The sequence below is a fragment of the Takifugu flavidus genome, chromosome 1 (genome assembly GCF_003711565.1).
Source record: "Takifugu flavidus isolate HTHZ2018 chromosome 1, ASM371156v2, whole genome shotgun sequence".
NCBI classification, from domain to species: domain Eukaryota; kingdom Metazoa; phylum Chordata; class Actinopteri; order Tetraodontiformes; family Tetraodontidae; genus Takifugu; species Takifugu flavidus.
The window spans coordinates 291,412-319,411 of record NC_079520.1 but is presented as its reverse complement, the minus strand read 5'-3'; the positions used below and the strand labels follow the sequence as shown (position 1 = coordinate 319,411).

Below are 28,000 nucleotides of genomic sequence, written 5' to 3'. Positions count from 1 at the left end.
TGTGAGTGCGTGGGTGTGTGTGTGAGGCTGAAGGACGCCTCAGGAAACTGGAGGTTGCAGCAGTTGAAGCCTCGAGCGGGTTTTAGGAACCACATGCTGAGTCACTTCCTGTACCCGTCAGCACCTCCGGCTCGGCGGCAGCACAATGGCGACAAGGTAAGACGGCGTCTAATTGTCTCGGTTCTGGTGCTGCTTCACTGTGGTGATGGGAGCTGGTCGGGTTCTGGTTGGGCCCGTTCAGCTCATCGGGAGCGCCGCCGCTCTGGAGCGACCTTAAAGCGAGCTGGTTAAGAAAACAGGAAGTTCGGTCGCAGTTTGACGCTTCCTGGATCAGTTTGGGGGTTTGGAGCCACAGCCGAGGGCCCGGTCCAGCTCAGACGCTAGGCGGGGATCACGTCTGCGAGGCACCTGTGGGCCCGCCTGGGTAGACAGGTGACACATAGTGGAGGTTCTGACCTCGGTGCTGACTGCAGGTGTTTGTTGGGGTTCTGGTGGATCACAAACACGTCAGCACCTGCAGCACCAGCACCAGGTCCTGTTCGGGGGTGGACCCACGCCTGGTGTCAGCCTGTAGAGGACCTCCTACAGGTGGAACACCTGCCTCCAGAACTCTGGGCTTACTCTGAAAAGAGCCTCTTTTCGGTTGACAGGACAACAAATCTGACGGTGGCTCCTCAGGGCGGCGCCGTGCAGCTGCGTGCAAAAGGTCCACAGAGCTCCGGAGATCGGCTCAGCCAGTCCAAGTCCATGGTGCTTCAGGAGGCCGACCTCCCCCAGAAACCTGTAAGAACGCACCAGGAAGCGCCACTCCGCAGGGGCGCTGCACTTTCCTTTCACGTCTCTGTTGTTCCAGATGTGTCGGCACCGCAGGAATCAGTCCCATCACGACGTCGTCCGTGGAGGAGACGGTGGAGCGGTGGTGAGTCCCACATCTCCAGACTCGTAGCAACAAATCCTCCTCCACGTCCTGGTCCCTGGCGACTCTCTGCTGCCCCCTGGTGCAGCTCCTGGGTGGTGAAGGGGACGGTCACCACAGGTGTTTGTGTGCTTCCAGCTGAAAGCTGAACCTCTGACGGTGACGAAAATCTCTGAGAGGGGAAAGAAGCAGAAGAAGAACTGGACGATGGTGTGGAGCGAGCTGACCTCAGACCAGCTCATCTTCTATAAGCAGCAACAGCCAGCAGCCACAGATCAGGTGTGAGGAGCTGGTCCCGAAGGTCCCTGCAGCTCTGGCTGGAGCTCCTGTCCTTCCTGCATCTTCACCTCTGAACCGTTGCTCCTCCTGACATCACGCGCTCATTTTCAGAGATGTGCGCTGGACGTGCTCTCGCTGTCGGGAGCTGCCATCGAGTGGACGGCGGAGAAGTCCAGCAGGAAGAATGTTTTCCAGGTACGTGAAGACCCAAGCGCAGGTCCGGTTGGACAGTCTCAACCCTCGTCACATGAACTTCACGTCTTCTCTGTGTGATCAGACGTTTGAGCTGCATGTAAACGGCCAGATGTTCATGAGCGGACCTCCTGAACATCTGGCCGTTGCTTTAGCGCTCTTCTTTGTTGCATGGCAGGTCCAGAAGTTGCTCCTCAGTTCTCAGACTGACCTTTTCTATGTTGGGCCACCTCTCTGGGGCCGGTCTTGGTGCTGGACTCTGTGGTGTCCACAGTGGAGATTCCTAATTCACAGGCATGTGCTCCTGAATGGGAGGAGTTCCTCAGGGCTACACTGGTCCAGGTGGTCCAGGTCCAGGTGGTCCAGGTCCAGGTGGTCCCGGTCCAGGTGGTCCAGGTCCAGGTGGTCCCGGTCCAGGTGGTCCAGGTCCAGGTGGCCCCACCATCGGAGGAAACCTCCAGATATTGGGAATCTTTGTGTCCCTCTTTGGGCTCCTGATGTTCCCTAACCCTAACCCTAACCCCTAACCCTAACCCCCCATCCCCCCCCAACCCCCCCAACCCCCCTATAACCCCCTAACCCCCATCGCGGTATCACGTGATACCACAAAGGCTGATGGGATACATTTTTTTAACGTAATTTCCACTGTGCGGTTTGAGATAGGAAATTTTTGGGAGATAAGAAATTAAGGTGTAGTTTCCAGCTGTTTTCAGGGGTCCAATTTGATCATCTTCAAAAATTAGAACATAAAAAAGATTAGCCAACCTTCACTGCCCCCCCCCCCCCCTTCAGAGCCTCACCAGGCGACAGGAGCTCAGGAAAAGAATATTTGGAAAATTGCTTTATTAAATGTTTTCACTGGTTGATCTGCTGGAGGAACCCAGCTGACTCCAGGAATGAGATGAAGCCGTTTCTGAAGCTGCCATGACAACGTCGACATGATGTTAAAGTCTCCAACGAGAACTCAGACAGGAACTCTGAATGTGGCCCAGCAGGGGGCCGATACGTTGGGGATGAGGCTTCTATGGAAGCAGCAGAGGTGTGACCCTGGTCTGGACCCTGGTCCGGACCCTGTTCTGGACCCTGTTCTGGACCCTGGTCCGGACCCTGGTCTGGACCCTGGTTTGGACCCTGTTCTGGACCCTGGTCGGGACCATGGTCCGGACCCTGTTCTGGACCCTGGTCCGGACCCTGTTCTGGACCCTGGTCGGGACCCTGTTCTGGACCCTGGTCCGCACCCTGTTCCGCACCCTGTTCCGGACCCTGGTCCGCACCCTGTTCTGGAACCTGGTCTGTCAGGTCAATTGCCGGTTCTCTATAAGCAGTCTTGAGTAGACCCCCTTAACGACTCTGTGCATGAACGTGTCTGATCTGTGGTAGATCACAACCAACACCGGGAGTGAGTTCCTGATCCAGGCGGACTCTTCCTCCACAGCTGCCAGCTGGTACGACACCATCAGAAGGACCATCAAGGCTCCAGTAAGAACCTTCTGATGCAACAACACCTGAAACAAAGCCGATTTGGTGAATCCGAGCTGGTGGTTCGTTCCCTTTAGATGAAAGATGAGTGGTTTCCGCTCCAGAGGTCCAACAGCATGGAGACCCTGTCCAGACACAGTTCCCTGCCTAAACACTCCACTTCACCAAACATCAAGCATCGGAATCAGGTCCACAGACGTTCCATCAGTGAGTACCTGGCCGATCTGAAGCTTGGAGTCTCCTTCAGCTCCCCAGCTGAGCTTTAGCACCATGTTCTGCAGATGTTTTCAGCAGCTCCAAACTAAAACACACAACCTCCGACGTCGCTGACAAGAACAGCGTGAAGAACAGACTGAAGAAGTTCATCAGCAGACGGCCGTCCATGAGGACCCTGCAGGACAAAGGCCTCATCAAAGGTGCCTCCTTCCCTGCCTCTACCTTCAGGATAGCCCCCAAGTGTGTGTGTGTGTGTGTGTGTGGGTGTGTGTGTGTGGGTGTGTGTGAGTGTGTGTGTGTGTGTGTGTGGTGTGTGGGTGTGTGTGTGTGTGTGAGTGAGAGTGAGAGTGAGAGTGAGAGTGAGAGTGTGGGTGAGAGTGAGAGTGAGAGTGTGGGTGTGAGTGTGAGTGTGAGTGTGGGTGTGGGTGTGTGTGTGTGTGTGTGAGAGTGTGAGTGTGAGTGTGTGAGTGAGTGTGAGAGTGAGAGTGTGGGTGTGAGTGTGGGTGTGAGAGTGTGTGTGAGAGTGAGAGTGAGAGTGAGTGTGGGTGCGTGTGTGAGTGTGAGTGTGTGTGTGTGTGTGGGTGGGTGTGGGTGTGGGTGTGTGTGGGTGTGGGTGTGTGTGTGTGTGTGTGGTGTGTGTGTGTGAGTGAGAGTGAGAGTGTGGGTGTGAGTGTGAGTGTGTGTGTGTGTGTGAGTGTGAGTGTGACTGTGTGTGTGGGTGTGTGTGTGTGTTGTGTGTGTGTGTGGGTGTGGGTGTGAGTGTGGGTGTGTGTGTGGGTGTGTGTGTGTGTTGTGGGTGTGTGTGGGTGTGGGTGTGTGTGTGTGTGTGAGAGTGTGAGTGTGAGTGTGTGAGTGAGTGTGTGTGTGTGTGTGTGAGTGTGAGTGTGTGTGTGGGTGTGTGTGTGTGAGAGTGTGAGTGTGAGTGTGTGTGTGTGTGTGTGAGAGTGTGAGTGTGAGTGTGTGTGTGTGTGTGTGTGAGTGTGAGTGTGTGTGTTTGTCTATGTGAGTGTGTGTGTTTGTGTTTGCCTTTGGTACCAAAATCTTCATAGCAAAGTGAGGAAATGTTGGCTGGTCCACACACAAAGGTGTTCTTCAGGTTTAGGACTTGGTTTTAAGGCTGAGGCTAGAACTGGGTTCAGGTTTAGGGTCAGGGGGTCAGGGTTAAGGTTAGGGGGTCAGGGTCAGGTTTAGGGTCAGGGGGTCGGGGTTAGGGTTTAGGGTCAGGTTTAGGATCAGGGGGTCGGTGTTAGGGTTTAGGGTCAGGGGGTCGCGGTTAAGGTCAGGGGGTCGGGGTTAGGGTTTAGGGTCAGGTTAGGGTCAGGGGGTCGGGGTTAAGGTCAGGGGGTCGGGGTCAGGTTTAGGGTCAGGGGGTCGGGGTCAGGGGTTAGGGTGTCAGGGTCAGGTTTAGGGTCAGGGGGTCAGGGTTAGGGTTTAGGGTCAGGTTTAGGGTCAGGGGGTCGGGGTCAGGTTTAGGGTCAGGTTTAGGGTCAGGTTTAGGGTTTCCCGCTGTTGTTAGAGGCGAAGCTCATTAAGGTGCCGTCATGTCTTTGCTTGTGCCAGATCAGGTTTTTGGCTGCCACCTGCAGACCCTCTGCCAGCGTGAAGGAACCACGGTACCGAAGTTTGTTCAGGTCTGTCTGGATGCCGTTGAAAAGCGAGGTACGCTGTGCTGTCAGTCACAAGTTCAAGTTCAGCCAAGTTAGCATAGCAACAACGAGCTGCTCAGCTAAGCTAGAGACTCTGTTCCCATCTAAGCTTACAAATGTTCGGTGTGGCTGTAGAAAGATGGGTGCCAATAATAAAGAGCAGTGTCGACTGTGAGTGCACCTGTACACAGTCGCTGTTCCCCTCCAGGCTCAGGGGGAACTAAACCTCGTCTCTCAAGTGACCTGCCCACCTGTCCACGTGTCTCTGGACCAATGACTGCTGGGGTTTGCTTAAGCCCCTCCCACGAGCCCCAGCCAATGGTTGCTAATGTTCCATCTTCTCGCAGACTTTGGTTGAACCAAGTGCTGATTTGTGTTTTCAGGGCTGGAGGTGGATGGGATCTACCGAGTCAGTGGAAACCTGGCCACCATCCAGAAACTTCGCTTCATTGTGGATCACGGTTGGTCTGAGAAGGTTTTGTATGCTTTACTTCAGTCCAGTGACACTGACCTCAATGATCTACCGTTGTCTTCCTTTTCTCAGAGGAACACCTGGACCTGGATCACAGTCAGTGGGAAGACATCCATGTTGTCACAGGGGCTCTCAAAATGTTCTTTAGGGAACTACCTGAACCACTGTTCCCCTTCAGGTTCTTCCCTCTGTTTGTGGATGCCATCAGTAAGTCCAGCCAGAAGCAGGTGTCTTCCACGACAACACTGCACCTCTTCATTTCTGCCGGTCCAACCCCAACCCCAACCCACCTTAACCAAGTCCACCTGTGTCTTTGCACAGAGATGAAAGATTCCAAATGCAAACTCCAAAGAATGAAGAAACTGATCCAAGAACTGCCCAAACCCAACCAGGATACCATGAAGGTGCTGTTCAGCCACCTGCTCAGGTAGACCTTCTCGCACGCACCAGCTCACGTACGGCTGCTGACGTACACCTGCTCGGGTTCACCTGTGGAGGTACCTCAGGCATGTCTGGGGAAGCTAAATGTGTTGTTTCTGAGAGGTTTCTTTATGAACTGGTAGTTGTGGTTGATGTCATCTCAACACACAAACGTGCTTCAGTGACAGCAGACAGGTGAAGGCCAGATTTGAGCAGGTGCTCAAAGGCTAACTTGTGTTGTTGCTTCACTGATTTCATGGTCAGGTGTGTAACTTTTCCCAGGTGTTGCCTCTTGTGTGTCAGGGCTCCTCTGACCAGACATCTTCATGTTTTCTCAGCGTGCTGAAGTTCTCCAGGAGGAACCTGATGTCCACTCAGGGCTTTGGGATCGTGTTCGGGCCGACGCTGATGTGGCCGGAGCTGGACGCTGGAAACATGGCGGTCAACATGGTGTTCCAGAACCAGGTGGTAGAGTTCATCCTGACTGAGAGCCAACACATCTTCGACCTGGACAGGAAGTGATGTCGCCAGGGACCCTCACTGAGTTCTGTTTGAAATGATCACGTTGCTGCAATCAAGTGACAGAAGTTTGTGAATGTGTGAAGTTTTTAATCTTCTGATTAACAGTAAAGATAAAACGAGTCACCACAGGATGAGTTGATTACAGACAGGTGAGTCCAGGTGCATCAACAGGTCAAAGGTCAACAGCTTTTCACACCAAATCCCACAGAACATCCATTTCAAAATAACAAAAAGCAGCAAAAATTCCAATTTAAACAGGAAAAACACTTTAGCACAAACACAGTAGTTTTATTTTTATAAAGAATTCTTATTCAAAATCTGTCTAATTATGAATGGAACTTATGAGCACAAATATTGATTCTAAAGTTTATGTCGGGAATCAATAAACGTATCAATTCTCATCCTTTGATTCATTTTTAGATGTTTTTCTTCTACAACAATATCAAATGTCAGTTTTACACTTTGAACAATCACATCTAATAAGAATAAAATGGTACAAATTTCCCCGGAGGTTAAAAAGAAAGTCCACATGTGAACTGGCCTGAAAACACCTTTAATTTGGAAGAAATGATCCCGATCAATAATTTCTGATGAGTGGAAAAAGATACAAGTTTGATTGTTTGGTAGAGACGCGACTGTCGCCCCCTGGCGGTCATTCACGCGACTGTCGCCCCCTGGCGGTCACTCACGCGACTGTCGCCCCCTGGTGGTCACTCACTGCTTCGCCAGTAAATGAATGAAAAGCACTTATTGGCTGTTGAGGTTCTGGTTCTGGTTCCAGTGAAGGCAGAGTGGTGAGCTGAGTCATCTGGTGCCTGGACAGACAGGAAGTGACCTACTGGTACTGACAGGGACCAACAGGACGTATTTGTGCTCGCCTGAAATTTTCAGTTCAACTTTATTCATGCAGCGTCTGGTAGAAACCCCCAGCTAGACCCCCAACAGGCAACAGCAGCAGGTGACAAGTTTGTGCTCACCTCCAGATGTGGTGCTGTTGCTGGGTTGCCACGGAAACTTACTAGTGTGAGGACTCCACTCACCTGCAGGTTACTTGTTGCGGTCCTGGTGGGGTCGTTGCTGCTGCCATTGCTGCCAGGCAGCGTGGTGACGGGGACTGGCCGCGGCCCCTACCCCTCGGACGGCCGGCCTGACCGACGGACCCGAGTGCGGGTGCTGATAGTGCTGATGTCCAGCTCTGATCGGTTTGGCTGCAAACAAATGAGACCAATGATATGTTAGAGCGCCCCCATGTGGACAGAAAGCCTGAGACGCTGTGCCTCCTTCAGGGAGCAAGCCTCACCTATCTGGGCAGAGTGTCCTCTCCTAGAGACGTTCTTGGACTGCACCACCTCTTTGATGCGGTCCACTTCCTGTTGGTAGCGTTTGCGGTCTTTGGCGGCCGACTCCTTGGCGGCCCTCAGGGCAGCTTCCAGAGCTTTGACACGTTCAGCTGTAGCTCGAAGGCGTTTCTCCAGCTTGGGCAGCTGACAGCGGAGGTCGGCATTGTCCTGCGCCAGCTGGAGAACAAGAGTCCAAACTGAAGCTGAGGCTCTCCTGACCATCAACATGACAACTTCTCAAAAATGATAAGATTGTCCATCAATCATCAGCTGGTTCAGTCTTCCACCGACTTCGGACCTCTTCCAGACAGGTGTGTGGTTGGACGGGAGGGTCTTGGTGCTCAGATGTGTCCTGCTGACCTGCTTGTGGACCTTGCTGAGCTGCTCCAGGTTGTTCTCTAAGAAGACGATCCTCTGCCTCTGAGCCAGACTGCCTCCAGCCTCGTCACAGTCGTTCTCTAAACTCTGCTCAGAGACCAACAAACAGGGTTCAGAATGAACAGAACTTCTCAGTCTGGCACATTTCAGGTGTCAGAACTTCCTGAAATGACCTGTGACATTTTAGAGCATTCAGATTAAGCTGCTTGTCTCACGTTCTTGATTCGAGCACCCATATCCTGGATGAAGATCTTCCTCAGGTTGTGCAACATCTGAAGTTCTTTGGCCTGTTGGAGGAAGCAGAACCGCTGAGCTCCTGTATTCAACTTTGAGGTGAAACCTTTTAAAAGCCCACATACCACCGTCTCCTCCAGACCCTTCAGGTCCTCCTTGGCCTGTTCTCGCTTCTCATTGAGGGTCCTGGAGGACAGCGTTCACTTAGTTAGGCCACACGTCAGTGAAACATCTGGACAAATCTGACAGACTTACAGAAGTTTCTGCAGTTTCTGGTCCTTCTTCTGCTCTTCTGCTCTCAGTTTGTCCAAGTCAGCCTGAAGTTTCCTGTTCTCCAGCTGCAGAGCCTGACCGACACTGGAAGAAATGTTCCTCACTCAAAAACATCTCGCTGCTGTCTGCGAGGTCCAGAACCATCAGCCAGTCCATAACTTACTCTTTGAGCTGCTCGATGCTTCTGTGCTTCTGCTCGATCTCATCTCGGAGGCGACTCAGCTGTCTGTGATGAACCTCTCTGTGGTTCTCCATCTGTTCCTCCAGAGTTCTCTGTGGAACAAACGCAGGACTGCTTGTGTTGGGACGCGGGCTGAACTACGAGTGACGGTTCTACTCACCTTCATCTCCACAGCGTCCTTCAGTCTGCTCATGTGCTCTTTTTCCTTGTCCATCACAATCACCTCGTGCATCTGGCCTACGGGCACACACGCTGTTTTTAGAGCTGCAGGCCTGTCTGCACAGTAGCATTTCCTGTTACCATGGTAACACACTCCAACCTTGAGCGTTGAGTTTGGCGACCTCCTCCATCAGAGAGTCCTGACCCTCCTCGAGCTTCCTCTTTGCCTGCTCCATCTTCAGCAGGTCCTCAGTCAGAGACTTGATCTTTGCCTGCAGCTGTGACATCAAGCACTCGTTACCTTGCTCACGGGCAGCGTTAGCTTCATTCTTTTGGCCTGAGGAACCGTTCCAGGCGGTCCTGTGACACTTGGACCCATTAGTACCTGTGAGACCAGCAGTTGGCAGGTGTTGAGCTCCTTCTCGTTCGCCCCCAGTTTGCTGGCATTGGTGCTCAAGCTAACCTCCAGCTGTTTGCTGCGGTTCACCACTGATTTGACCTCTGACTTCATCTTGCTGACATAGAGGCGAGCTGTGGTGAACTCTTCCTCCATCGCCCCGCTTGTCTCCATCTGAAGATGGACACAGGCGAGATGAGAGTGGCCCCTCCCAGGAGTGATAAATAATCACAGGTTTGGTCTTACAGCTTTGAGCTCGGTGATCCCGAGGACGCTGCCAATCTCACTCAGGTCTCGAACAAGCAAATTGAGGATCTCTGCTGACCTCTTCTTGTGATGAGAACTGATCTCCTTCAGTGTGGAGAACTCCCTCTGAATGGCCTCAAGACTCACCTGGATAGAGGGGAAGAGCATTAGCCACACATCCTGCTGCCTCCTGCCCCCTTTCATTTAGGTTTGGACCCTCTAGACCAGGGATCCCCAACCACCAGGCCGTGGACCGTACGGTCCGTGGATGATTGGTACCGGGAGAAGAAAAAGAGCTTTTAACAGACAATATCAGCAGTTCTCCTGAAATACGGGTTTATCCCGGTAGGTGATTCCAAGCCCGCTCTGCGTAATTTGCGGCGACCACCCTAGTTTAGAAGACAAGGCCATGATGTAAGAGGAACACGCTGGGCAGAAGAAGGGCCACCGCATCAGTAAATGTGAACCGGACCTGGTGCTCCAGTATTCTGGATTAAAGTCACGGCAGAACACCCTGAAATCGCCCCCACAGCCATGAAAGGACCTAACGCGGGTAGACCGGGCATCAGCAACACACTTCGGGTGTCACTGTCTCCCATCACGCCCAGGGAACGTCTCCTTGCAGAGAAACAAGCTCAGGACTCGTTATCGTTATGGTGAGTTAAAATGTTCATGAAAATAAAAAGTTCTTTATATTCGTCTCCGTAGTGTATCTGTAGCTTATTTTGAGAGAGTAGCGCTTGTGAGTCTTTGTGTGACCACTAACCCGGCAGTTCAGCCCCTGCGGGCCGCAGTAATATCGTCATGACCGGTCGCGGTGATAGAAAGGTTGGGGACCGCTGCTCTAGCCTGTCGCTACACTCAGAACCTCAGAGCCTGACCCCCAACAAGCAACAGTGGCAGGAGAAAGTCCCTCGAGCAGGACCAGTCTCCTACTGACGGGCGAAAGCATCAGGTCTCTGTAGCTCATCAGCACCCTCGAACGTTAGCAGCAGGGCTAAGATGACGCCAGAGGTTAGCCACACCTGGACTCCTCTCAGGACCCGGGCCCTCCTTCACACACGGTAGACTCACAGTTTTGTGGGCCAACTCCTCGTTCAGTTGTTTGTTGCAGTGGTTCTTGTTGTCCACCTCCTGGCTCTTGTGGTCATAGTTGACAGCGAGCTCCTCCAGAGCTTGCAGCACCTCCTTCACCTCCTCTTTGGCAGCGTCACCGTCCCTCTGCAGCCGCGCCAGCTCATCCTGCAGACGCTCGTACTCGTGGCGGCCGGACAGTAGCAGCTGCGAGGCAGACGTGGGCGTGAACACCTGGGCTGTCGGGGAGGAGCCTGCAGGTGACACTCACCTCATCCTGCTCCGTCATCTGCTGTTTCAGCTTCTCCACCATCTGACTCTGCTGGTTGATCTCGTCATCCTGAAAGGTGACGTTAATCTGCGTTAGCTCAGGGTTGTGACCTGCTTCGGGTCCAGGACCAGGTGGGACCCACCTTGTCATCCAGCTGCTGATACAGGTTGGTGATGAGCGCCTCATACTGACACTTTTCTCCGTCTGACAGTGGGGCGGGGGGCGGGGCCAAGCTGTCCGCCAGAGCTGCCTCACTGCTGCCCTTCTTGTTTTTGCTGCTCAGCTGCTGGTCCAGAGGAACAGCCTCACCTGCAGAGGTGAGTCACCGCTCCCGTTAGCACCGGACTATTCTGCCTATGGAGATGGGAGCTCTTCCTGTCGCACATGTGCAGAACCAGCAGCGCCTGGTGCCAGTCACCACCAACAGAACCAGCTTCACCTTTTCTCCAGCGCTTCAACTCGTTCTCCAGCTTCTGGATCATGATGGTCAGACTGCGGTTCCTCTCTTTCTCCTTCTCGTACTTCTTCTTCCACTCCTCTGCTGTCAGCTCCAAGTTCACAGACACTGTGTTCTTTATAGTTTTGGCCCTAGAACACAGCAAACAAAACAGAAACCTGTTGGAGCACAGCGAGGAGCCCTGGAGCGTCCTGAAGGCTCAACAATCTGCTCTGATCCTCAGGGTTGCAGGCAGCTTCCAGTGATCCACCCGGGGAGGAGGGCAGGACTGCTGCGGTCTGTCCACAGCTCTGTGGCCTCATCTCTGATCAACTGGCCACAGGAGCTGAAGCTTGGACAACGACAGGACAAACGTCTCATGGTCAGGACAGCTTATCTTCACAGTCTTTCGTACCTCTGTCCAAACATCAGTGTGGACTTGGTTTCTGCCTCATTGTAAACAGACGGCGAACAACAGATGATGATGGTGGTCCGACAGTTTCCTCCCAGAGAGTCCTGCAGGATCCGGGTCATCTTACTGTCCCGATAAGGGACGTGGGTTTTCTAGACCGACACACATCCGTCCCTCATCATTGGTGCACATTTCTAAATATGAACTCTACAGTGGGACCTCTACTTACAAACGTCTCAACATGCGGAATTTTCAGGTTACGAAACGTCTCAATGGGAAAATATTTCCTCTTTCAGGATACGAAAGGAAAAAATACGCTACCGGAGTTTAGCGAACACAAACACGCTAGTCGCTGCTCTGCCATTGGCTATCGCCTAGCATCTTCCTGACATCCCATTGGCTATCGCCTAGCATCTTCCTGTCATCCCATTGGCTATCGCCTAGCATCTTCCTGACATCCCATTGGCTATCGCCTAGCATCTTCCTGACATCCCATTGGCTATCGCCTAGCATCTTCCTGTCATCCCATTGGCTATCGCCTAGCATCTTCCTGACATCCCATTGGCTATCGCCTAGCATCTTCCTGACATCCCATTGGCTATCGCCTAGCATCTTCCTGACATCCCATTGGCTAGGAGGGACGTCAATCTGTACAAGTTTGTGTATCCCAGCGTCTTCTTCGTCGTCTTCGGGATTTATTGTGGGTGTTCGTATGCTTGTCCATTAGATGGCGGTGTTACTACAAGTGTTAACGTTCGTTGCTAGTAATGACGGCTAATGTAAGATTAGCCTGTAATAAAGTTCATTTTTTAAAATTATGTCCGAATTTTTGGGGGCTTGGAACGGATTAGGGCATTTACATGGAAAACGCGTCTACTTACGTAATTTTCAGGTTACGAAGCAACTTCTGGAACCAATTAATTTCGTAAGTAGAGGTTCCACTGTACTTTAGCCCAGCTTATGCTAGCCAGCAGTAGAGATGCTATGTTAGCACTCACCGTTCCTTCACTCAGAGCAGCGATGACGTTGCCGAGGGCAGAAAGAGACTTGTTGATGTTCTTGGCCTCGTCCAACACGGCGCCCTCTGCTCCGGTTTTACTCACCTGAAATACATCACCTAGGTTGGCGTCTGCAGTCATGTGATCATCATTGTCCTCAGTGTTTGTGAGTCTGAATGATCTCCACACAACAGCGAGAGAATCTTTTGTTCACACAAGCCTCTCAGATCAGCCTTTGACTGATTCTGATAATCTCTCTGGTGTTCAGGTGGAGGAAGCGGCTCCTGCTGTTGTGAGGTTGTGAAGCACCAGATTTACCTTCTCGCTCCCCGCCAGATCAACCAGGTAGAGTTTCCCTGACAGCTTCATCTCCGTCTCCACATTCTCCTGCTTGATGCTGATGAGGAAGATGCTGTGGCTGCGGGAGCTGTGCTCGTTCATGTCTGCAGGAGCACAACACACCACCGACACCTTTGAGGAGCGCCTTCATCTCAAGCTCCGCCCCCTCCTACAGGTAAATAATTTGTTACACGGAGGACGCAGAACAAAACTTGAGGGGTCAGAGGTCATTGGGCTGCCATGGAGAGCAGCCTCGGCCCATAGCAGCATTGCTAAGAGGATGCTAAATGTTACGGCTCCTGCATTAGCTTAGCTAGCATGACGACTGTAGAGAGGAAGTCATCCTTCTGTACCTGGATTGCACAGCGGGGGGTCTGAGGGCTAAAGCCCGGCCTACAGGTTCTGGGACCAGCAGTAAACCAGCACTCTAAGAGCGGAGCGGTCCACCGGGACGATCCGGTGCTTTCACCGTCTCCTGACAGGAGCTTGACCTCTTGACCTCGTAGGCCAGGAGAGGAGCCAGTGAAGAGAAGCCAGGAGGGTCCTGTGACCTCTGTGGCTAATTCCTGTCAGGGGTGTAGCTGCGGTTCTGGTGAGACTCACTGGTGACGGCCACGTGTCTGTTTGCTTTTCCTTCATCGATGACGTCCATGACCTCATCAGGACTGGACACAAAACGCTCCGTACAGCCCTGACAGGAAGTAGACGTGTGTTACTGCAGAACCAGCAGCAGTGCTGCGACGGCCACGTTGACTCGTACCTTCACGAAAGGAACCCGGTTCTTGTCTTCGTGGACGGCGAGGTTTGTCTTTGACACTGGAAGATAAAACCAAAGATGTTGTGGAAGAAAATGACAAAATCCAACAACAGCAAGTCAGAAAAGGGGCGGGGCCAGAGTTATGGTTTGTGATTGGCTGGGGCGCTGCCGGAGGATGCGGCGTTGTGTCGGTTGTCCTGCCAGACCTTCTGGCTGCAAAGAGCAGGACGTGCACGTGGAGTTACGTAACGATGAAGAGTTTCAGCTCACCGTCCAGCAAATCTCGGATTTTATCCAGGTAGATTTCAAAGTAGGAAACCTGCCGAGGAGAAGAGTTGAGCCGGTGAGAGAAGAACCAACTCGATTGATCATCTCGTCCAGGCCGGCGACATTAATAACCAGCAAACAGGATTCCTAAATCTGGTATTCCTGAAGTGAAGAACAGCTGGGTCAGTGAACGCATCACTGCGGGACAGCAGCATCTTCTCTGCTGGTCGTTACCCACAATCCTTTGATCTTCTCAAGTAGTTTGTTTTGATTTCCTGACTGATTTCTGCTCTCATCACGATCAATAAAATCTTTTTCAGGATTTTGTACGTGTAATAAAGTAGAGAAGCAAAAGTGTCGAAATCAAAGAGGAATAAAAGAAATCTTCAAAAACTCAAAGAACAATAAATAAAGTGCAACAAGATTCCAACGATTGTTACGACATCACGCCAGTCACATGACGCCAGTCCCTGATTACATTCCTCTTCCTCCTCCTCTTCCTCATAGAGGGATGAAGAAATGTCGTGTCTTTGATGAGGTCATCACCTTGATGTGGAACTCCAGGTTCTCGTCCATGGAGTAGATGTGGTCAAAGATGTCCCTGGCAATACGAGGGATGATCCCCATCAGCCGAGGGTCGTGCAGGTTCCCCTGGAAACACGCACTCATCACTATCATCTTCAGAACATCGGGACCGTCCGTGTTGCCGTGTTTAGATTCCTCTTGTCGGATTCTTTAGCATTATTGGGATCTACTGGGACAGTTGGGAGGTTGGAGCACCCTGTAGTGGGACCCCAGTGGGTCCCTCTAGGAACCCTCTAGTGGAGGGGTGGGCAAATCCAGTCCTCGAGGGTTGAATTCAAGCCGGGATTTGCATCCGACCAGGCAGGAAATGCTTTCACCAAGGTAAATGAAACCCCAGGTGAAAGTGGTTACCTGTAGGACAGAAAGTCTGGCTTGGATCTGGAACCTTGAGGACTGGATTTGCCCACCCCTGCTCTAGTGGGACCCTCTAGTGGGACCCTCTATTGGGTCCCTCTAGTGGGACCCCTGTGGTTTCTGGAGTAAATCACTCGAGCACGTGAGCCGACTGTCTGTCCGCTAACCTCTTATGCAATCTGCATGCTAACATGGCTAACCAGCACCATCATTGTTTCACTACACTACATTTTCTGTGTCCCCAGAATAAACAGCTGGTACCACGTTACCATGACAACCCACATCAGACACAGTTACACAAATTCTACAGGCATCAAGCCTGCTAAGACAGTAGTCTTAGAAAGGCCCAAAGGTTTGTTATACCATCATGTAAACGCCGTTAGCATGAATCGTGCTAACCTCCATAGTATGAGTCTTTCCTGACGACGTCTGACCGTACGCAAAAATGGTGCCGTTATACCCGCCCAACACATCTGCAACAACAGCAACAGACAGGTAAAGGTGACGTAAACACGGGGTGAGTGCTCAGCGTGTGCGCGTCCAACCTTTGACGATCTGACGGGCACAGGTGTCGTACACCTGCGGCTGCTCCGTGCTGGGGCTGAAGACCTGGTCAAACACGTAAGGCTTCCCCTGAAACAAAGGGAACCGTGTCTTCATCATCATCATCACCATCATCATCATCACCATCATCATCATCACCACCATCACCATCATCATCATCACCATCATCATCATCATCATCATCACCATCATCACCATCATCACCATCATCATCATCATCATCATCATCACCACCATCATCATCATCATCACCACCATCATCATCATCACCATCACCATCATCACCACCATCACCATCATCATCACCACCATCATCATCACCATCATCATCATCCCAGTCAGATCCTCTTGATTATTGATGACGCTGAGTGATCTTGCCGATTTCTTTTATTACTTTGTTTTTTATTTGTTTACGATTCATTTAAAAATTCGGGCAAAAAAGTGTGAAATATCAGATCAAAGAATCATCTCAGCGCAGTTGCTCAAGATGCCTGTTGCCATAGTAACTGTCTGGCTGAAGCAGCCATAGATCTCTTTGTCTTCAACAGAAGCAGCAACAGGAAACCTCGTTAACGATAATTGATTCTAGGGAAGTGTGCGTGCGTGCGTGCGTGCGTGTGAGAGAGAGAGCATGTTGATCTGAGACGATGTCTGCGGTGATCTGTGGCTCCACCAGTTTGCTGATCCCGCAGGACAGCGTGCCGGATCCAGCGGGTCTCCGTTCATCCACACACGCGCGTTACCCGTGATGACGCGGGTGGAACCCGGCTCGCCCTCAGGCCGGGGGCCAGGCTCTGAGCCTGCACTCACCGCCACCACCACCGTGTCCTCTCCGTTGAATTTGGGGATGAATTTGTCCCCGCGGCTCCGCTCCGCGTCGTTGAGCGGCCGGAAGCGACACATCACCTTCACCCCGCACACCCCGCAACCCGCCGCATCCTCCATCACCGACGCCGAGAAGAAGCGAGCAGAGCAGCAGAGGACCCAGGCAGGGCGTCGCCGAGAGAAGAGCCGGAGATCGAGGCGTCTCTGTCGGGATGCTGGGACTAACCACACCCACCTCCGGACCGAACCGCGTTGAACTCTGGGATATGGAGTTTATTTGGATCCCCATTAGCTGATACTTCTGCCACAGCTTCTCTTCCTGGGGTCCGTATAAAAACAGGTCAATCAGATCTGATGGCGCATCTGTAGGAAAGACGCGTTCTTTCTAAGGTGTGTGTGTATGTGTGTGTGTGTGTGGTGTGTGTGTGTGTGGGGGGGGGTACTTCCTGATCATGGCCAGACTGATGGCACATCAGCCCATGAGGAAGCCGACCCACCTCACTGGGGTTCTAGAGTTCTGCGAGGTCCTCACTTCGCTAGTAAAATGTATATTCTGGTCCTCACCGTGTAACATTTACAACAAAAAAAGGTTCCTGAACTAATGAGAACGTTTCTGAATCAATAAAAGGTTCCTGAGCTAATCAGTCACAAGAAGATAAAGGATGTTTACAACATTTACAACCTGTACAAAAAGCAAATCTGAATTTCTTCTTCTGGCAGACCCCCTGCTGAGGAAGAGGAGGAAGAAGATGATGAGGAAGAACAGGAGGAAGAACAGGTGGAGGATGAGTGGATGAGTAGGAGGAAAATGAGGAGGAGGAAGAGGAGGAAAAGGAAGAGGAGGATGAGGAGGAGGGGGGCCTTTCTCCCCTGGGTGTGCCTGCAGCTACGTCACCATGGGAACCAGTTTTTTGGCTCGTGAGGGTCTCTGCAGACACAGATGGTGATGACATCGGCAATGACATCACTTCCTCCCTGAGACACCTGATCTCAGGGAGGAAGTGATGTCATTGCTGCGATTCAGACTGTCTCAGAGACGTCCTGTCCAGCTGGGAGCAGGCTGGGCTCGGGGCTGGTCCAGGTCATGTGACATATTTCCACCAATAATAAAGCTTTGATTGTGTGTCGCAGTTCAAGATTCATAAACCCCCAAACGGACGAGGACAGGACGTATCGTCCCCTCGTCTTATGTGACAGTGTGGGTCTAGAGGAAGACAGTGGCCACGGAGTTTGAGCTGATGATGTCTAACTGGTGCTGAAAGGTCATGTGAAGGACGCCTACACGGTACACCTGTCCTAGCTGTCCTTGTTACACCTGGACCAGGCCTTTGGAGATGTTTCTGAGTGTCTCCACTGTCCCCTAACAACCCAGATCCAACTCCAGAAGACAAAGTTCATGTTCGGGTTGGTGTTCTTCCTGCCAACAGGACAGAAATTCCACCTTCATACCTGCAGAAGGTGGCAGCCAGTGAACTGGGTAGGACAAGTCTGTTTCAGCACCCTCCACTGGGGGTGGATCCCATAATGAGCAGGAAGTTCAAACCTACAGCTAACATCAAGCTAACGTGGCCGGCTGTAGTTAGCCTGTCACGTTAGCAATTAAAATATACACACGACTGCATTATGAGCACTTCCTGTGGAATTATGAGCACTTCCTGTGACATTATGAGCACTTCCTGTGGAATTATGAGCACTTCCTGTGGAATTATGAGCACTTCCTGTGCGACACAGTAAAAAATGTGAAACTTTTACATCATCATTGTGCGTCTTGATTTATTAGCAGAACTAAGCATCAACCATTGCACAGGTGACCTTCACACAGGTGTTTGGATCAGGTGTGTCCCTCCTGCCGTTGAACCACATCCCATCATATAGCAAATGTTTGAGTTCTCCTTCCAATAGAAACTGCTCAATGCTCAAACATGTGTCCATCTGTCCTCTGAAGTTGTGGGACCAGGCAAAATGTCCTCACTTTGCTAGTAGAATGTGTATGTTCACGCACGCACACACACACACACACGCACGCACGCACACACACACACACACAAATAAATCAGATTGTTTTTAAAATAAATTTTTACTTTGATGTCTTAACAATAAATCCATGCTGACAAAAATACCAGTGAAAGAGCAACACTGATGTTCACAGACCAGGACTGGAAACCAGTTGAGACCAGCTGAGACCAGTTGAGACCAGTTGAGACCAGCTGAGACCAGCTGAGACCAGGAGGAGGGGGCAACGCCCCGGTCCAGACCTGAGAACGGCCGGCTGGGCGCCATTGCTGACTGCTGCTGCTCCAAACCTTAAATAAGCTTATGTGATTCGGAAATAATAGAAAAATATAAATATGGAATTTGCAACATTCCCATTTTCACGACCGCTGCTGCCTTCCATGGTGACGTTGACAGAAAGATCCGACCTTCTGATGACCTTCAGACGGTGGCGAGGATCGTCTGACCGCGCCGGTTCCCCATCGTGTCCGTGAGCTCCTCCTCATGGTCAGCAGGTGAGACGGGTACGATCAGACCCGGTCACAAGGGACGGAGGTCCCATCAGTGAGGAGGGCGCCATGGTAACACAAAACAAACTAATGCAAAGCAGGAAGTGAGGTCACCAGCAAGTTGCCCCCCCAGTGCTGCCAGTCACCACCCAGGTTCTGCAGCCTGCCAGCCTTCACAGAAGGTCTGGGCTCCACCAGCGTTCCTGAAGGTTCCTGAATCTGCACCAGATGTGGGTCTGGGAGAGCCAGATGTCCCACAATGCATTTCACCTCAGCCGTGACAGCAGCACCGGCGGAACGCTTGTCCTTGAAAGTAGGTCAGTGTGAACTCGTCCTCGTCATAGGCCAGACTCTCTGGGTTGGTAGCCTACGTTTGTGACCATGGTAACCACGGTGACGGCCTCCTCAGGACTCACACTGCTCCGCTGCATCTGCACCATCCGTTCCTCCACACAGCCAGCAGACACCCGAGCCTCCGCCTCGTGGTCCCAGCATTCCTCCATGGTCTCACAGAGCAGCGCCAGACCCTGGAGGGGATCCAGGAACGCCAAAGGTGAGAACCTGGATCTATTGAAAACGGGTCCCCTGTTCTGGGCTGAAGTCTGCACTACAGAGCTCACCTGACTACAGAGCTCACCTGACTACAGAGCTCACCTGACTACAGAGCTCACCTGAGTATAGAGCTCACCTGAGTATAGAGCTCACCTGAGTACAGAGCTCACCTGACTACAGAGCTCACCTGACTACAGAGCTCACCTGACTATAGAGCTCTCCTGACTACAGAGCTCTCCTGACTACAGAGCTCACCTGACTACAGAGCTCACCTGACTATAGAGCTCACCTGACTACAGAGCTCTCCTGACTACAGAGCTCTCCTGACTACAGAGCTCACCTGAGTACAGAGCTCACCTGACTATAGAGCTCACCTGACTACAGAGCTCTCCTGACTACAGAGCTCCTGACTACAGAGCTCACCTGACTATAGAGCTCACCTGACTACAGAGCTCTCCTGACTACAGAGCTCTCCTGACTACAGAGCTCACCTGAGTATAGAGCTCACCTGACTACAGAGCTCTCCTGACTACAGAGCTCACCTGAGTATAGAGCTCACCTGACTACAGAGCTCTCCTGACTACAGAGCTCTCCTGACTACAGAGCTCACCTGAGTACAGAGCTCACCTGAATACAGAGCTCACCTGAGTATAGAGCTCACCTGACTATAGAGCTCACCTGACTACAGAGCTCTCCTGACTACAGAGCTCACCTGAGTATAGAGCTCACCTGACTACAGAGCTCACCTGACTACAGAGCTCACCTGAGTACAGAGCTCTCCTGACTACAGAGCTCACCTGAGTATAGAGCTCACCTGAATACAGAGCTCACCTGAGTATAGAGCTCACCTGACTATAGAGCTCACCTGACTACAGAGCTCTCCTGACTACAGAGCTCACCTGAGTATAGAGCTCACCTGACTACAGAGCTCACCTGACTACAGAGCTCACCTGAGTACAGAGCTCACCTGACTACAGAGCTCTCCTGACTACAGAGCTCACCTGAGTATAGAGCTCACCTGAGTACAGAGCTCACCTGACTACAGAGCTCACCTGACTACAGAGCTCTCCTGACTACAGAGCTCACCTGAGTACAGAGCTCACCTGAGTACAGAGCTCACCTGACTACAGAGCTCACCTGACTACAGAGCTCTCCTGACTACAGAGCTCTCCTGACTACAGAGCTCTCCTGACTACAGAGCTCACCTGAGTATAGAGCTCTCCTGACTACAGACCTCACCTGAGTATAGAGCTCACCTGAGTATAGAGCTCACCTGACTATAGAGCTCACCTGACTATAGAGCTCACCTGAGTATAGAGCTCACCTGAGTATAGAGCTCACCTGAGTATAGAGCTCACCTGACTATAGAGCTCACCTGACTACAGAGCTCTCCTGACTACAGAGCTCACCTGACTACAGAGCTCACCTGACTATAGAGCTCACCTGACTACAGAGCTCTCCTGACAACAGAGCTCTCCTGACTACAGAGCTCACCTGACTACAGAGCTCACCTGACTATAGAGGTCACCTGACTATAGAGCTCACCTGACTATAGAGCTCACCTGAGTACAGAGCTCTCCTGACTACAGAGCTCACCTGACTACAGAGCTCACCTGACTACAGAGCTCTCCTGACTACAGAGCTCACCTGAGTATAGAGCTCACCTGACTACAGAGCTCACCTGAGTATAGAGCTCACCTGACTACAGAGCTCACCTGAGTACAGAGCTCACCTGAATACAGAGCTCACCTGAGTATAGAGCTCACCTGACTACAGAGCTCACCTGACTACAGAGCTCACCTGAGTATAGAGCTCACCTGAATACAGAGCTCACCTGAGTATAGAGCTCACCTGACTACAGAGCTCACCTGACTACAGAGCTCACCTGACTACAGAGCTCACCTGAGTATAGAGCTCACCTGAATACAGAGCTCACCTGAGTATAGAGCTCACCTGACTATAGAGCTCTCCTGACTACAGAGCTCACCTGACTATAGAGCTCACCTGACTACAGAGCTCACCTGACTATAGAGCTCACCTGACTATAGAGCTCTCCTGACTACAGAGCTCTCCTGACAACAGAGCTCACCTGACTACAGAGCTCACCTGACTATAGAGCTCACCTGACTATAGAGCTCACCTGACTACAGAGCTCTCCTGACTACAGAGCTCACCTGACTATAGAGCTCTCCTGACTACAGAGCTCTCCTGACAACAGAGCTCACCTGACTACAGAGCTCACCTGACTATAGAGCTCACCTGACTATAGAGCTCACCTGACTACAGAGCTCTCCTGACTACAGAGCTCACCTGACTATAGAGCTCTCCTGACTACAGAGCTCTCCTGACAACAGAGCTCACCTCAGTACAGAGCTCTCCTGACTACAGAGCTCACCTGACTACAGAGCTCACCTGACTACAGAGCTCTCCTGACTACAGAGCTCTCCTGACTACAGAGCTCTCCTGACTACAGAGCTCACCTGACTATAGAGCTCACCTGACTATAGAGCTCTCCTGACTATAGAGCTCTCCTGACTACAGAGCTCTCCTGACTACAGAGCTCTCCTGACTACAGAGCTCACCTGACTACAGAGCTCTCCTGACTACAGAGCTCACCTGACTATAGAGCTCACCTGACTATAGAGCTCTCTGACTACAGAGCTCACCTGACTATAGAGCTCACCTGACTATAGAGCTCTCCTGACTACAGAGCTCTCCTGACTATAGAGCTCTCCTGACTACAGAGCTCTCCTGACTATAGAGCTCACCTGACTACAGAGCTCACCTGACTACAGAGCTCTCCTGACTACAGAGCTCTCCTGACTATAGAGCTCACCTGACTATAGAGCTCACCTGACTATAGAGCTCTCCTGACTACAGAGCTCTCCTGACTATAGAGCTCACCTGACTATAGAGCTCACCTGACTATAGAGCTCTCCTGACTACAGAGCTCACCTGACTACAGAGCTCTCCTGACTATAGAGCTCTCCTGAGTATAGAGCTCACCTGACTACAGAGCTCACCAGACTACACCAGCGCCCCCTGGTGGTCGCCCGGCCATAAACATCCATCAAGGTTCAGAAAACTTTATTTATTCCGGTGGGAATTAATGTGCAGTTAAACTACTTTAATGATTCAATCCTAATGAACAGATGCTACAGATTTAGTAATTAATTATCCTCCTTAGTTCCAGTGACATGTAGCTTCTACGCAACAGTACTTTTGTGGGTAGTCTGTCCTGGGTGTTGGATAACTCCTGTATCTAGTTCTCTCAGGAGATCCAGGCCTTACACTCACAGCGTGTTTCTGCCAGCACTCTCTCAGGGGGGGCCTCAACTTGTTGTGGACCACCACCTCCTGCATGTCCTCCAGTGACGGGTGCTGACCCACCTCCTCCTCAAAGGGCAGCATGTACTCATCCACTGGACCTTGTTCAGACAGGTGGGGGCAGGGGGCATAAGAGTCCAAGACCAACAGCACCGAGGTGCAGCAGCATGATGCAGTGGGTCTCACCGTCAACAGCTGTGCAGCGGGAGGCCAGCTCCCACAGAACCAGGGCCAGAGCGTACACGTCTATCCTCAGGAAGGCATCTCTGTGGAAGGTAATGGTCCCCTCCAGGACCTCAGGAGCCATGTACCTCCTGGTCCCCACCTGACAGTCAATGACAAGAGCAGGTTGATGGATGTGACCACCCACTATCATGGAAAAAGGCTTTATTCAAACAGAACTTTGCTACAGGAACAGGTTGGAGCCCGCTGGTGATCAGCAGTGAACCCAGGCACTGACTGAGCCGACTCACCTGTCCGTGTGTCTCTCCTGGTGATCTTCCTGCCTCAAACCTGAGAGCCAGGCCAAAATCAGCAATGCAGGCGGTCAGGTTTGACTTGAGCAGCACGTTTTTGCTCTTGACGTCCCTGCAGAGACACAGTCCCATCATTTAGCGCCCCCTCCTGGTGCATTAGCAGGCGTGAAACAACTGGGACGACCACCGCTGGACCGGCTGTGCAGCCATAAAGCACCGTTACTGGCTTTTCAGGAAGTTCACCACACAGCAGCAGTCTTGTGTCCCCCAGCTCGGGACAGAGACAATCCTCTCGTCCCCTCTGGATGCTAAGCTAAGGCGCAGTGCTACTAGCTCCAGACACAACTGTTAGTTGCTGGATTTTAGCATTTGTAAATTGTGGGCTGGGTCGACTCACCTGTGTTCCAGCCTGACTACAATAAGGGAGTGGACATGGATGGTGGACATTTGACTGGGACAAACTGAAAGCTCTGATGAGGGTGGCCAGCGCACCCCTGGTGGCCATGCCTCCGGGAACCAGGAGGAATTTGAAAGATATGGCCCAGGTTCAAGCCTGATATTCGATATTTGGCAGTCGTAAACGAGGGACGCGGCTGCAGTTTCACCCACCGGTGTGCGATGGCAGGCTTGTGTCCAGGCACGTCCTCGTGGAGGTAGGCCAGACCTCGTGACATGGACTGAGCAATGACGCAGACTTGAGACCAGGACAGGACGTCAGCCTTCAGGTAGTCAGTCAGACAGCCCTGCGCAGAGGTCACAGGTCAACACCATCAGAGGACGGCGTCTCAAACGCTCCAAGCATCCGTTGATCATTTATCCTGTTCTTTAGCAGTTAATCCAACTCATTTTGATTTTTTGCTCTGATTTCTGTAGCAACATTGCCAGTTTTCAAAAGTGAAAATGGATTTAACAGTTTGTGTCCATGACTGTAGTTTTATTGTTGAGAGGAATAATTGAGCTGTTAAAGGGCACAATAGATCCTGAGGCTGCAGTTTCACGTGCATCCAGCAGGGGTCAGCACCTTCTCATGGTAGGCCGTGATGAGCCACAGTTCCATGTCCACGTGACTTCCTCTCCTCTCTGCTCCAATGAACTGCAGCACATTCTCATGTCTCATCCCATTTAGGGTGAAGATCTCGTACTCATTCTGCCATGACTGCTTGTCCTGAGGACACACAAACCTGGGGTCAAAGGTCAAGCATGGACTGGTTTCACAAGCCCCTGACTACAGAGCGCACCTGACTATAGAGCGCACCTGACTACAGAGCTCACCTGACTACAGAGCTCACCTGACTACAGAGCTCACCTGACTATAGAGCGCACCTGAGTACAGAGCTCACCTGACTATAGAGCGCACCTGACTACAGAGCTCACCTGAGTATAGAGCTCACCTGACTACAGAGCTCACCTGACTACAGAGCTCTCCTGACTACAGAGCGCACCTGACTACAGAGCGCACCTGACTACAGAGCTCACCTGACTACAGAGCTCACCTGAGTATAGAGCTCACCTGAGTACAGAGCGCACCTGAGTACAGAGCTCACCTGAGTACAGAGCTCACCTGAGTACAGAGCGCACCTGAGTACAGAGCGCACCTGAGTACAGAGCTCACCTGAGTACAGAGCTCACCTGAGTACAGAGCTCACCTGAGTACAGAGCTCACCTGACTACAGAGCGCACCTGAGTACAGAGCTCACCTGAGTACAGAGCTCACCTGAGTACAGAGCTCACCTGAGTACAGAGCGCACCTGACTACAGAGCTCACCTGAGTATAGAGCTCACCTGAGTACAGCGCTCACCTGAGTACAGAGCGCACCTGAGTACAGAGCTCACCTGTCTACAGAGCTCACCTGTCTACAGAGCTCACCTGAGTACAGAGCTCACCTGACTACAGAGCGCACCTGACTACAGAGCGCACCTGAGTACAGAGCTCACCTGAGTATAGAGCGCACCTGACTACAGAGCGCACCTGAGTACAGAGCTCACCTGAGTATAGAGCTCACCTGACTATAGAGCTCACCTGAGTACAGAGCTCACCTGAGTATAGAGCTCACCTGACTATAGAGCTCACCTGAGTATAGAGCTCACCTGAGTATAGAGCGCACCTGACTATAGTGTAGTAGTAGACCGTAGTACTAGACCGTAGTACTAGACCGTAGTACCAGACCGTAGTACCAGACTGGTTCCTGGTGCTTCCTGGTGGCACCGGTACAGCAGGTAGCGTCAGGAGCTTGTGAAGCTGCAACAACCGTCATCGCTGGCCGTAACGGCAGCATTCCCACCAGGTCCAATGTGAACCTCTGAGCTGGGATGGGGTGGGGCCCGCCCCTTTGGCGGGTGGGGCCCGCCCCTTTGGCAGGTGGGGCCCGCCCCTTTGGCGTTTGGTCGCCATTCCTTTAACTCTGTCGCGCACTCGTTGCCAAGGCTTAGGGGGCGGCGGCAGGATGCGTTTTAGGAGTGTTCAGAGTGTTTGTTGGAGGTTAAACGAGTGAAATAAGAGAATCGGATCAGGATCTTTTAACAGGAACATTTGTGTAAATGATTCTGACCTGGAGGGGAAAGATTTTGACAGCGACCACGTCACTGAGCAGCTGAGCCTTCCACACACAGCCGAAGCGCCCCCTGCCTTTGACTTCCAGTAACTGCAGCGGCCTCTGGCTCAGGCTGGGGGAGGGGGGTGGAGGGTGGGGCTCCTGCCAAAAACAAAGGGCAACCAAAGGAGTGTGAGCACCATGCAGCCCACCCACACAGACAACAGGTGAGAGGAAGTGGGCGGAGCCAAGACACAGCGCCCTTACCTCAATCATGATATGGAAGGCGTGCTGAGACAGAAGGAGACAGAGACTAATTCACCTGCTCATGCACCAACACCTTCACATGTTGTACTTTGCACGTTCCCAACCACCTCAGAGGCGGAGCTTAAAGGTACCATGAGGGGCCTCACCTGTGTAGGAACCAGGACAGGTGGGTAGGCTCGCTTGTGCTGGCGGTACAGCCACAAGGAGAAGAGCAGGACTGCCCCGACAGCCATGACAGGAAGCAGCGAGTACATCAGAGTGGTCAGCAGCTGCGCCCTCGCCGTCACTGGCTTCGTTGTTGCTGGGGTAACAAAAAGGCCAGATTGTAAAGGTAAGGAACGTCAGGAACGCCGTGGATCCAGAGGGGGACTATTTACCGCTGTTACAAATGCAGGTGAAGAGGATTCTCACTTGTTATCTGGGATTGGCTGATCGGACGGTACGAGAACTTCTTATTACACAAACTTCCTTCGCAGCAGCAGAAGAAGACCCCAAGAGCTTCTCTATTCTCCTCACATTCAGTCCTGGAGGACAAAACATTGGTGTTTCCTGTCTCTTTCCTGAACCGACCAACAAATGACGACACCAAGACTAGTTGCTATGGGAGGATCTGCATTTGGCACACCTGTCGTAACAGTTGACATCATCCAGCCAACAGCCCTGTTGGACCACCTGGACCACCCCCGACAGGTTCTTCCAGGTGGCAAAGCAGTGAAGCTTCTTATTCTTCTCTCCAGAACAGGTGACCACTCCACTGACGTTCCCCTGACCCTCTAACCATGAGGAAGAGGCGGGGCTGAAGCTGGAGTGGACACATCTCTGTGCGTCCGAGTGTCCCAGGATGGCTCCTGCAGGAGAACACAGGTGAAGATTCTACATGAAAGCGTGTTCAGAGAAGCCTGAAGACAGAGTTGACCTCAGGGGTGGTTCACACAGGGGGCAGGTCACACACACTGACCCTACAGGTCACATGCCAACCTTCCAACCCTTCAGATGTGTCCATCTCAACAGTGGTGGAGGACCCTTTTAAACGTTCAGCTGTAGCTTCGTCACACAAAGACTGATGCACGTCGGTGCTGCTGACGACTGACGGCTCATGAAAACTCAAAGAATCTTGTGAAAAAGTTCAGCGTCACTCTCATTATCTACTGAACAGCTGCACAGGTTCCTGAACTTGTGAATGGTCCCAGTTTGTTTACTGTTTACAAGTCCAACCTCTCTGATGAACAATCTTTGTGTCTACTGTTGTCAGCCATACTGCGATTCTTCCAACCTGCAGATGTTCTAAAGACACCATGGTGAGCACATGAGCAGATCTGTAACGGAGAACACAGATCTCTGCTCCACACACGTCTGGCTGCTGCTGCTGGAAGGACCAGTGTGGAGCAGCTCTCCAGGTGGTTCTCAGGACACCGTGTCCAGTCCGGGTCGAGGTGCAGATGAGGACTCACCTGAGGAGCAGGAGATGACAAAAACGCCGAAGGCCAGTTTCATTGCGGGGTCCATGACGGATCTTCCAGTGATACTATGCGAGCTCCAACCGGATCTGCTTCCCTTTAAACGCTGCTTTACTCCTGTCGGCCCCTGTCGGATGCAACATGTCCGCTCAAACCTGGAGCTGTGTCCAGTTTAGGGAGCACAGAACCGCTGCACTCTTTCCTCGGTCTCCGGGGACATTCGGATCTGGTCGTTGATCAGGAGCGACCCGGCTGGTGCTGGAGGGGGTAAGACCGGACCCCTTTTCTACCGGGAACGAAGAGTCCTACCGGGACGAAGAGTCCTACCAGGAACGGAGTCCTACCGGGACGAAGAGTCCTACCGGGACGAAGAGTCCTACCGGGACGAAGAGTCCCCGCTCACCGCCACAGATTGGTCACGTAACGGAGAAGAGTCCCGGCAGTCGTTTGAGTTCCGAACGAACGGGTGAATCCAGAAACAGCGCACGACAACAGGTGGTCGGGGGTGTGAAAGCGGACCGGAGAAGTAAATTAGTCATGGGACGTACACATAAATATGCGAGACCCGATCTTCTGGGACACCGACCCTGGGACTCTCCGACTGCAGCGGGGAGAACCAAGATGGCGGCTCCTTCCGTCAGCTTTCCGACAAACGTC

General features: G+C 52.1%; 3 protein-coding genes and 1 long non-coding RNA gene across 8 annotated transcripts; 2 read left to right on the top strand and 2 right to left on the bottom strand.

Moving 5' to 3' along the window:
- On the top strand, positions 1-6,543 carry arhgap15 (Rho GTPase activating protein 15). Its single transcript, XM_057052908.1, has 13 exons — positions 1-156; positions 651-783; positions 854-919; positions 1,055-1,195; positions 1,307-1,390; positions 2,768-2,866; positions 2,944-3,073; positions 3,148-3,282; positions 4,643-4,741; positions 5,112-5,189; positions 5,273-5,407; positions 5,522-5,627; positions 5,959-6,543. Exons 1-13 carry the CDS (start codon positions 146-148, stop codon positions 6,140-6,142), a joined length of 1,401 nt encoding a protein of 466 aa, XP_056908888.1. The 5' UTR covers positions 1-145; the 3' UTR covers positions 6,143-6,543.
- On the bottom strand, positions 6,209-16,488 carry LOC130536716 (kinesin heavy chain-like). 2 transcript variants are annotated; one of them, XM_057052849.1, is made up of 26 exons: positions 16,218-16,488; positions 15,389-15,476; positions 15,243-15,316; positions 14,451-14,555; positions 13,908-13,956; positions 13,641-13,696; positions 13,484-13,571; positions 12,860-12,984; positions 12,542-12,646; positions 11,547-11,695; positions 11,135-11,283; positions 10,838-11,004; positions 10,696-10,764; positions 10,425-10,631; positions 9,351-9,497; positions 9,093-9,278; positions 8,868-8,985; positions 8,709-8,785; positions 8,531-8,640; positions 8,350-8,451; positions 8,220-8,280; positions 8,076-8,147; positions 7,843-7,947; positions 7,443-7,659; positions 7,183-7,350; positions 6,209-6,986 (listed from the first exon to the last, which is right to left on the bottom strand). In XM_057052849.1, exons 1-25 carry the CDS (start codon positions 16,350-16,352, stop codon positions 7,190-7,192), a joined length of 2,922 nt encoding a protein of 973 aa, XP_056908829.1. In that variant the 5' UTR covers positions 16,353-16,488; the 3' UTR covers positions 6,209-6,986; positions 7,183-7,189. The 2 variants fall into 2 exon arrangements, with proteins under 2 accessions (XP_056908829.1, XP_056908819.1); XM_057052839.1 differs by having other exon boundaries at positions 6,209-6,957.
- LOC130536819 (uncharacterized) lies at positions 16,482-18,252 on the top strand. Its single transcript, XR_008953479.1, has 2 exons — positions 16,482-16,622; positions 16,953-18,252. It is a non-coding gene; the product is annotated as an uncharacterized LOC130536819 (long non-coding RNA).
- acvr2aa (activin A receptor type 2Aa) lies at positions 17,989-28,000 on the bottom strand. Of its 4 annotated transcripts, XM_057052895.1 has the most exons (13): positions 27,338-28,000; positions 26,865-27,202; positions 26,512-26,734; positions 26,298-26,410; positions 26,033-26,187; positions 25,887-25,910; positions 25,638-25,781; positions 24,110-24,253; positions 23,698-23,831; positions 23,086-23,200; positions 22,799-22,937; positions 22,583-22,713; positions 17,989-19,260 (listed from the first exon to the last, which is right to left on the bottom strand). In XM_057052895.1, exons 2-13 carry the CDS (start codon positions 26,887-26,889, stop codon positions 19,072-19,074), a joined length of 1,536 nt encoding a protein of 511 aa, XP_056908875.1. In that variant the 5' UTR covers positions 26,890-27,202; positions 27,338-28,000; the 3' UTR covers positions 17,989-19,071. The 4 variants fall into 4 exon arrangements, with proteins under 4 accessions (XP_056908875.1, XP_056908859.1, XP_056908866.1 ...); XM_057052879.1 differs by lacking the exon at positions 26,865-27,202; XM_057052886.1 differs by lacking the exons at positions 25,887-25,910; positions 26,865-27,202.